Genomic DNA, 10092 nt, shown 5'->3' with positions numbered 1-10092 from the left:
GGCTGCCTCACTGCCCACTGGGCTCCTCTGGACACACCTGGCACCCCCACCCCACCAGGCACAGAGGACTAGGCAGGACACTCTCAGCACACCGAGTGCATGACCGTTCCCTTATAAAGGGAGCTGATGATGGCCTTTACCTTCTGCTCTGAGCCAACCTGCTGTGTTGACTGTGCTGCCAGTGGGTGCAGGGTCAGGCTAGGGTGGGTAAGGGCTGCTCCAGAGGCTGCCCCTGCTTCCCGCTCCAGGCCCTTACCCAGGGTAGGCCGGTGGAGGGGCCTGGTCGGAGAAGTCACCCCCTCTCCCCACTCCAAGCTCCCGAAGCCCACACAGGATTCTGGGATAAGCAGGGTTTCAGTGGACCTGGCCATCCACCCCCCAGCTAGGCTCATACACCCTAATGTGGTCACAACCCCTCCTCCAGAACATGGCCTTGCCCTTTCCTTACCCCCACCTGCCCATTCCAGAGTGACCTTCAACACCCTTATCTGTCACTGGCACTTACCTGGGGCTTTAGGAAGCTCATGATAATCAGAGGCGCCATGGGCCTGGTCCCTTCACTTCACACTGCACTCTTGACATGCACAGACGCTATGCATACACCTGATGGTGCACAGATCTCTTGTCCACTCCCAGACACTTGTTCACACTTGCAGGGACACGATTACACACCCAGAAAATCACCTCCACGCAGACAATACTCACATGCACACAGACTCACACTGACAGGGCACACACATTCTCTCACAACCATTCACACACATACAGACCTGGCACCAAGTACCGTGCTTCCCAGCCATGCCCGAGGTTTCCTGGACGGGACCTCTCCTGTCCAGAGGCTGCTCCCAGTGAGCCTCAAAGCTGTCACCTGGATCCCAGCCCAGCCCACATTCCTGGGCTCCGGCCTGGCCATGGCTTCTTGTTTGCAACAGGGCTGTTCCCAGAGCTCCCAGTTGGTAGCCTGAAGGCCTTGCCCCAGCCTGTGACAACATCCTCCAGGGCTGCCTGAGGGCCGTCGTCCCCCACTGCTTTCTGGCCTCCATGTTTCTGATTAGAAATCTGGTGGGAACGTTATGGAGGATCCTTTGTTCAGGATATGTTGCCTTTTTTTTTTTTTTTTTTAAAGACAGGGTCTCACTCTGTTGCCCAGGCTGGAGTGCAGTGGCAGGATCACGGCTCACTGTAATCTTGACATCAAGTAGACCTCCTGCCTCCCAAGTCCCAAGCTGGGACTACAGCCACCACCGAGCCCCAATTTTTTTTTTTTTTTTGAGACGGAGTTTTGCTCTATCGCCCAGGCTGGAGTGCAATGATGCGATCTCGGCTGACTGCAACCTCCACCTCCAGGGTTCAAGCGATTCTCCTGCCTCAGCCTCCCGAGTAGCTGGGATTATAGACGCCCACCACCATGCCTGGCTGATTTTTCGTACAAGAAGTTTATAGAACACCAAGCAGATTTAACCCAAAGAAGAAGACGACCTCAAGGCATCTGATAATTAAACTTCGAAAGGTCAAGGATAAAGAAAGGATCCTAAAAGCAACAAGAGAAATGAAACAAATAACATGCAATGGAGCTCCAATACATGACATGGGGCAGCCACCTTTCCAGTGGAAACCTTACAGGCCAGGGGAGAGTGGCATGACATATTTAAAGTGGTGAAGGAAAAAAAACTTTTACCTTAGAATAGCATATCTGGCAAAAATGTCCTTCCAACAGGAAGGAGAAATAAAGACCTTCCCAGACAAACAAAAGCTGCAAGATTTCATCAACACCAGACCTATCCCACAAGAAATGCTAAAGGGAGTTTTTCAATCTGAAAAAAAAGGATATTAATGATGAAGAAGAAATCATCTAAAGGTACAAAACTCACTGGTAATAGTAAGCACACAGAAAAACAGAGTATTATAATACTGTAATTGTGGTGTGTAAACTACTCTTGTTTTAATTAGAAAGACTAAATGATGAACCAATCAAAAATAATAAGTACTTTTCAAGACATAGACAGTACAGTAAGACATAAAGAGGCCGGACCTGGTGGCTCACGCAGGTAATCCCAGCACTCTGGAAGGCTGAGGTGGGTGGATCACCTGAGGGCAGGAGATAGAGACCAGCCTGGCCAACATGGTGAAACCCCATCTCTACTAAAAATACAAAAAATTTAGCTGGGCATGGTGGTGGGCACCTGCTACGCAGGAGGCTGAGGCAGGAGAATCGCTTGAACCTGGGAAGTGGAGGTTACAGTGAGCTGAGATCGTGCCACTGCACTCTAGCCTGGGCAACAGAGCAAGACTTTATCTCAAAAACAAAAAAAGACCAAGAGAAACAACAAAAAGTTAAAAAGCACTAAGATGAAGTTAAAGTGTAGAGTTTTTATTAGTTTTCTTTTTGCTTTATGTTTGTTTACGTAATCAGTGTTGTCATCAGTTTAAAATAATGAGTTATAATATTTGCAAGCCTCACGGCAATCTCAAATCAAAAAGCACATAAGTGAGACTGTGTCTGAAAAAGAAAAGAAGAAAAAACACACAATGGATACACACACATGAAAAAGCAAGAAATTAAATCATACCACCAGAGAAAATCGCCTTCATTAAAAGGAAGACAACAAAAAAAAAAAAAAAAAAAAGAGAGAAGACCACAAAACAGTGAGAAAACAACTAACAAAATAGCAGGAGTAAGTCCCTACTTAGCAATAATAACATTGAATGTAAATGGACTAAACTCTCCAATACAAAGACACAAAATGGCTGAATGGATGAAAACGCAAGGCCCAATGCTCTTTTGCCTAGAAGAAACACACTTCACCTATAAAGATATACACAGACTGAAAATTAAAGGGATGGAAAAAGACACTCCATGCCAATGGAAAACAAAAAAACAGTAGGAGTAGCAATACTTAGACAAAACAGATTTTAAAACAAAAACTGTAAGAGGAGGCCGGGTGTGGTGGCTCATGCCTGTAATCCCAGCACTTTGGGAGGCCGAGGCGGGCGGATCACGAGGTCAGGAGATTGAGACTATCCTGGCTAACATGGCGAAACCCCGTCTCTACTAAAAATACAAAAAATTAGCCAGGCGTGGTGGCGGGCGCCTGTAGTCCCAGCTACTCGGGAGGCTGAGGCAGGAGAATGGCATCAACCTGGGAGGCGGAGCTTGCAGTGAGCCGAGATTGCGCCACTGCACTCCAGCCTGAGTGACAGAGCAAGACTCCATCTCCAAAACAAAACAAACAAACAACAACAACAAAAGAAAAACTGTAAGAGGAGACAAAGAAGGTCATCCAGCAACAGAATATAACAATTGTAAATACATATGCACACAACACGGGAGCACGTAAAGCAAATGTGATTAGAGCTAAAGAGAGACCCTAATGCAATAGCAGCTAGAGACTTCAACACCCCACATTCAGCATTGGACGGATGTCCCGGATGGAAACCCAACAAGAAAACATTAGACTTAATCTGCACTATAGAACAAAAGGACCTACTAGATATTTATAGAACACTTCGTCTAAAGTCTGCAGAATACACATTCTTCTCCTCAGCACATGGATCATTCTCAAGGATACACCATATGTTAGGTCACAAGGCAAGTCTTAAAACATTACAAATGTTAAAATAATATCAAGCATCTTCTCCGACCACAACAGAATAAAAGTGGAAATCAACAACAAGAGGAATTCTGTAAACTATACATACACATGAAAATTAAACAATATGGTCCGGAATAACCAGTGGTTCAATGAAGAAATTAGGAAAGAAATTTGGCTGGGCACAGTAGCTTACACCTGTAATCCCAGCACTCTGGGGGGCTGAGGCAGCCAGATGACCTGAGATAAGGAGTTTGAAACCAGCCTGGCCAACATGGTGAAACCCCGTCTCTACAAAAAATACAAAAATTAGCAAAAGCATGGTGGCATGTGCCTGCAGTCCCAGCTACTAGGGAGGCTGAAATGGGAGGATTGCTTGAACCCAGGAAGTCAAGGCTGCAGTGAGCCCTGATGGCATCACTGCACTCCAGCCTCGGTGACAGAGCAAGACCCTGTCTCAAGAAAACAAAACGCACGCATACACACATACACACATACACACACACACACACACACACACACACACACACACACACACACAGATGCTCAAACTAATATTATTTTGCTGTTAGAGCCAAGAGGGGTGGCCTGTATAGTAAAAAGTGGGGAAGTCATTCCCTGCCCGATGCAAGCCATTGGACCAAGAGTCCAAACTGACAGGCGGCTGGGAGATATCTGCTAAGGCTTTGGAATGTCCTGCCTGAAACAGTGTCTTTGTACATAGCTAGGGCCTTGGACCGTACAACACAGTTTATGCCAACAATGTGATCGAGGATGGGGCCCTCAGGCCTGTATCCATCTGACTTCAGGAGGGGTTGGAGACTGAGTAACTGAGGTCAGCCATGCTGCAGGGGCTCACGCCTAGGATGACCAACTCCCAACAAGAACCATGGACACCAAGGCTCAGGTGACCTTCCGTGGCTGGCAGGGCTCTCTGCTGTGTCACTTACTGTTGGGGGAGAATTAAGCACTGCCTGTAGGAGTCCACCAGGAAAGAGAGCTGCAGCCTTAGCCTGGTCATTCTGGACTCTGACCCCTGTGCCTTTCATCTTTGCTGACTTTAATCTGTACCCTTCTCTGTAATAAACCGTTAACAGGGAGAATAACAGCTTTTCTAGGGCTGTGAGACCTTCTAGAAATCACTGAACCTGAGGGTGGTCTGGGGGAGCACAACACAGTCTCCCACCCTAGCCAGGGAATGGGCTGATTCTTGGCATATGCCTATTCATATCCACCCCAGCCAAGACTTACGCATGGACTTTGTCACCAAGCCAGGCAGCCAGTGATGGGTCTCTGGGCGTGACGCGGGGGCAGGCTGTCGCCTGCTGAGAATCACTATGCCTGTATCTCAAGTAACGTCAGGTGTCCAGGTAAGAATGAATGAGTTAAGGCTGGTCTCGGTGGCTCACGCCTGTAATCCCAGCACTTTGGGAGGCTGAGGCTGGTGGTCACGTGAGGTCAAGAGTTTGAAACCAGACTGGCCCACATGGCGAAACCCATCACTACTAAAAAGACAAAAGTGAGCTGGGGGTGGTACCGGGTGCCTGTAATCCCAGCTACTCAGGAAGCTGAGGCACGAGAATTGCTTGAACTCGGGAGGCGGAGGTTGCAGTAAGCTGAGATTGCACCACTGCACTCCAGCCTGGGTGACAGAGTAGGCTCCATGTCAAAAAAAAAAAAAAAAAAAAAAAAAAAAAAAAGAATGAATGAGGTGAGGGGTGAGCACTGACATCAGGCAGGTGACTGACGACCCAACACAACCAGGACCTTGGCAGGGGCCCAGACTGGATACAGAAACCAAGTGGGAGCCACTAGACTAATTTATTGTACAACAGGGTCCCAGCTGAGGAGCAAGTTGGGGGCTTGATGCCCAACTCTAGCGGGGCACAGCACAAAGCTCGTAGTGGGGTGGTGTCACCAGAAAGCCGACGACACGAGAGTGGCTGGGCCGGGGCTGTCCGGTGGGCACCGAGAAGCTGAAGCGCTGCAGCAGGCAGGTGAAGAAGAGGAAGAGCTCCATGCGGGCCAGGGGCTCCCCGAGGCATGCGCGGCGGCCTGTGGGGAGGGGAGGGGCGTCAGTGAGCCTGGCTCCCAGGCGATACCCCTGCAAGACTCCACGGAAGGGGACAGGGAGCTGGGCTCCCCACAGGCACCTGCTGAGAAAGGCAGGAAGGCCTCTGGCTTCACAAAGTGGCCCTGGGCATCCAGGAAGTGTTCCGGGTGGAAGCGGAAGGGCTTCTCCCAGACGGCCTCATCCTTCAGCACCGATGACAGGTTGGTAAAGAGTGTCGTCCCCTGGGCAGGAGATGCGGGATGAGAGTGGGGACTGGGCTCTAGGATGCTGGGACCCCCAAGCACACAGGGGACACACACTGCCTGGCACACAGCTGGACTCTGTCAACTAGTCCTGTGCCCGAGAAGCTCCAGAGCACCCTCTCCGACCCCATGGCAGGGCGCAGTCATACCTCCTGGGGGCATCCAAGCTGCCCCCTCTCCCTACAGGTATTGAAGTCCTCCACCATTCTGGCAGGTCCTGGTCTGTCTTCCCCACTAGACTGGGGCTCTGGATGGAGAGGCCAGTCCTGCCTATACGCTGCACCCCACAGCCAGGCTGGGACAGTCGATGTGGTGGCATTGAGGACTGGGTGGCCAGGGTTCCTAGACTGGGCCCACCTGGCAGTGGCCATGCTGGGGCTACCACCAGGGGCTGGTGCTGAGCTGGGGTGGGGAGGGCGCCAGGCCTACCTTAGGGATGAGGAAGCCCTGCACTTCGATGTCACGGGATGTCATATGAGGCACATTCAGGGGAACAATGTCCCCAAAGCGCTGCACCTCGTGAATCACGGCAGTGGTGTAGGGCATGCGAGCCTGGTCACCCATCTCTGGTCGCCGCACCTGCCCTATCACGTCGTCGATCTCCTGTTGGACACGGCCTGGAGAGACATGCGTCCCCACAATGGGTCAGCACCCAGGGGACCAGCCCTGACGCTCTCCTGCCTCCTGTGTTGGAGGAGGTTAGGCTTACAGGAGCCTGGCTAAGCCTATGCTTGGAGCCCCGGGTGTCCCAGCTAAGCTCAGGGGCTGCCTCCTGTACCCTTCCTCCCTCAGCCCCTGCACTGGGCCCCAGCTGGGCTCACGCTGCACATCCGGGTGTAGGATCATCAGCAGGAGGCCCCAGGCCAGCGTGGTTGAGGTGGTCACCATCCCAGCCGAGAACAGGTCAGCCACCACTATGCGCAGGTTCTCATCATTGAAGCTGCTCTCAGGGTTCCCCTTGGCCTGAGCAGGGCCGAGAGGGTACTCGGGGGACAGAGCGGGGTAGCTCCCAAATGACCTCCCATTCTGCACCTGTCAGCCCAGGTGCCACTCACCAAGTGATCCAATGGACCCACCTTTTGCCTGGCCACTCCTCATTCCTCCTGGACGCTCAACCCACCACCCCTGGTCCCCACCGTGTCAGCCGCTCTCACCTTCTCCATCTCTGCCAGGAAGGCATCAGTCAGGTCTCGGGGTGGCTGGGCTGGGTCCCAGGTCATTCTGTGCTCGGTCAGCAGCTCATCCAGCTGGGTCAGGAAAGCCTTTTGGGAATGTAGGACCTTGCCAGCCACTCCAGGGATACGCAGGAGGATGGGGACAGTATTCAGCACCTACACCAGACACAGAACGGGGTCTCAATCCCTCCTGTGCTCTGCGTTCACCTGGACCAGTCTCAGGCCCCAGCTGCCTCCAGGGAAGACCCAGGGCCTGCCTGTCCCCACCACTGACCTCCCCAAGTGCCAGCCTCCACCCTCTCTCCTTGCCCTGGGATGCCAGAGGAGAAACCTAAAAATCAAAATCTCCAATGTGGACAGGAGGCACAGGGTCCTTGGCCTTTCTTGGTGCCCCCTGACCCGGGCACACCTCTCCCATGACCGTATCTGAGATTTCCCCTCCTCCTCCAGGCCCTTCCTCTAGCAGTGAGCTCTTCTGCAATGTCCTTTTCCAAACCACTCTATGCAAACCCTGCCCCTTAGAGGTCTGGCTGCAGTCCCAGCACCTCTCAGGAACTCGCCCTGCAGAAACCCTGCGGTCCCTCGCTCCACACCTCGTACAGGAAGCCCGTCTCCTCCTTCAATCCCTCCTCAACTAGGTCCAGCAGCCTGAGGAAGCGAGGGTCGTCGTACTCGAAGCGGCGCCCGCAGGTGAGGGAGGCGATCACGTTGGTCGCCGCTTTGTTCAGGAGGCCGTTGGGGCGAAAGGGGCGTCCTGGGGGCGGGAGATGCGGGTCAGGGGTTGCCTTCCCGGTCCTCCACCTTCCCAGTTCCCACTTTGTGCCCCTCTACCCATCACCCACCGGAGTGGTCAGCGAAGGCGGCACAGAGGCAGGCGGCCTCCTCGGTCACCCACTGTTCCAGCGACTTCTTGCCCAAGCCCAAGTTGCGCAAGGTGGACACGGAGAAGCGCCTCTGCTCGCGCCACGCGGGCCCGTAGTGTGCCAGGAACACCCCTGGGGGCGGGACGGACACTTCAGAGCGGGACGGACACATGGGAGCGGGACGGACACATGGGAGCGGGACTGACACATGGGAGCGGGACTGACACATGGGAGCGGGACGGACACATGGGCGTGGTCATGGAGGCCTTGGCCCCGCCCTCTGCCGCCCACTCTAACCCTGTGCTTTTCCTGGTCTCCCGCAGTCCCTCGCCCTGTCCAACTGGGCACAGGGCCTGCTCTTTTGCTCACCCACCTTGCTTGGGTCTTGGCCCCACCTTGGTTCTTCCGACCCTGACCGCCTTTCCACTCAGGGAAGATCCCGCCCGTCCCGCCCCGTCCCGCCCATCCTGAGCCTGCAGCAGAGGCCATCCCGGCTTCTAGACACCCGCTTCCAGCTGGGAAAGGCGCCGGCTCCGCCCACCCGGTTCCTGGCGGGTCTTGGCAGTTGCCCCGCCCACTCATAAGCCCCTCTTCCTCCTGCCCACACACTCGCACCTCCCCAGTGGAAGTGGTTTCCTGGCTCGCTGTCCCCAACCCACTCTCTGGCCTTTCTGTGTGTCCCAAGTCCACGACCCCGCGCCCTCTCGGCCCAGCTTGGGCTACGGTCACCGCCCACCCGGGACCCACGGAAACGAGGTCTCTGTCCCCCACCGCCGCTTGCCTTGGGAGCGCGGCCCGATGCCCAGGACCTGGTAGATGGGCGCAGGCGGGCGGTCGGCGGTGTCCTCGCCGCAGGTCACCAGCGCCTCGCGCACAGCCGCCAGCCCATTGAGCACGACCACCGGCGTCCAGGCCAGCTGCAGGCTGAACACGTCCCCGAAGCGGTGCCGCAGCTGCAGAGGGAGGGTCAGGGTCTCCATCAAGCCAGGTCCCCCCAGACTGCAGGTCCTAGTCCCAAGTGAGCCTTGGGCGACCCCCGGGGCTACCAGGAGTGAGCAGGTGGAAGGAGGAAACCTGGCCTCCTGATCCTGGGGCGGGGGTGGGGGTCACACCTTCTAGGATGGAGGAACTCAGGTATGACCTTGCAAGAGTCACCAAAATTGCCCATAGGCCCCAGTTAACATCCTATTTTACAGATGATGGTCCATGCCGGTGAGCAGTGAGGCCCGAGGACCCACAGTGCAAAAGGTTTGAACCGGGTCACTGCACCCCCTTCATCCTTGATTTCCTGATTTAAACGGCACTCAGGACTCTGACTCGTCTTCCATTCCCAAGGCCTTTCCTTCTGGTGTCAGCAGAAGGGACTCTGTGCTCCATAACATATGTTGCCCAATGGGCTTGCACGCCCACTGCCAAGTCCAGCTCCACCTCCAGGCCCTTGCCCTACTCTTCCTTGGACTTTGGAAAATCCAGTCCTTCATGCCATGTATAAATGCCCTCCCCCAGGAAGTCCCCCAAACCTGCTTCCCCTTCTCAGCCTGGCTTATGGTCCAGACTGTGGCTCCAACCACCACTCATGTTTGCTGGTGGTGGGGGATCCTCAGGACCTCTGCTGCCCTCCAGGACCTCCTCCCTCACCTGGTCGAAGCAGTATGGTGTGTTCTGGAAGTCCACATGCAGCAGGTTGCCCAGCCCAGGCAGTGGCAGGGGGCCTGGTGGGTAGCGTGCAGTCCAGTGTTGGCACCGGTGCATGAGGTCCACCAGGAGCAGGAAGATGGCCACTGTCACTGCCAGGGGCACCAGTGCATCCAGCCCCATGGCTGCCTCACTGCCCACTGGGCTCCTCTGGACACACCTGGCACCCCCACCCCACCAGGCACAGAGGACCAGGCAGGACACTCAGCACACCGAGTGCATGACCGTTCCCTTATAAAGGCAGCTGATGATGGCCTTTGCCTTCTGCTGTGAGCCAACCTACTGTGTTGACTGTGCTGCCAGTGGGTGCAGGGTCAGGCCAGGGCGGGTAAGGGCTGCTCCAGAGGTCCTTGCCCCTGCTCGCTCTAGTTGCCTACCCAGGTTAGGGTGGTGGGTGAGAGGTGGCCTGGCGTGAGAGCTCCACCCAAGCTGGAGGTATGGGTTGTACTGGGT

General features: G+C 54.7%; 1 protein-coding gene across 1 annotated transcript; it reads right to left on the bottom strand.

The window, feature by feature from the left end:
* Positions 1 to 5355: 5355 nt before the first annotated feature.
* LOC100580051 (cytochrome P450 2D6-like) lies at positions 5356 to 9828 on the bottom strand. The gene is made up of 9 exons (XM_030815436.1): positions 9583 to 9828; positions 8726 to 8897; positions 7924 to 8076; positions 7675 to 7835; positions 7061 to 7237; positions 6728 to 6869; positions 6336 to 6523; positions 5744 to 5885; positions 5356 to 5645 (listed from the first exon to the last, which is right to left on the bottom strand). Exons 1-9 carry the CDS (start codon positions 9760 to 9762, stop codon positions 5467 to 5469), a joined length of 1494 nt encoding a protein of 497 aa, XP_030671296.1. The 5' UTR covers positions 9763 to 9828; the 3' UTR covers positions 5356 to 5466.
* Positions 9829 to 10092: the final 264 nt, after the last annotated feature.

Source organism: Nomascus leucogenys, chromosome 7b, assembly GCF_006542625.1.
Source record: "Nomascus leucogenys isolate Asia chromosome 7b, Asia_NLE_v1, whole genome shotgun sequence".
Classification (NCBI taxonomy): domain Eukaryota; kingdom Metazoa; phylum Chordata; class Mammalia; order Primates; family Hylobatidae; genus Nomascus; species Nomascus leucogenys.
Note: the sequence above shows the minus strand (reverse complement) of the source record. Positions and strands in the feature narration are given on the sequence as shown.

What these genes read in the sequence shown, in the direction of transcription:
- LOC100580051 (XM_030815436.1), bottom strand. Translation starts at nt 9,762, where the DNA reads ATGGGGCTGGATGCACTGGTGCCCCTGGCAGTGACAGTGGCCATCTTC. An exon ending in TCCTGGCAGAGATGGAGAAG is followed by an intron (nt 6,870 to 7,060) that starts GTGAGAGCGGCT and finishes GGCCCTGCTCAG; the next exon opens with GCCAAGGGGAACCCTGAGAG. An exon ending in CCTACACCCGGATGTGCAGC is followed by an intron (nt 6,524 to 6,727) that starts GTGAGCCCAGCT and finishes ATGTCTCTCCAG; the next exon opens with GCCGTGTCCAACAGGAGATC.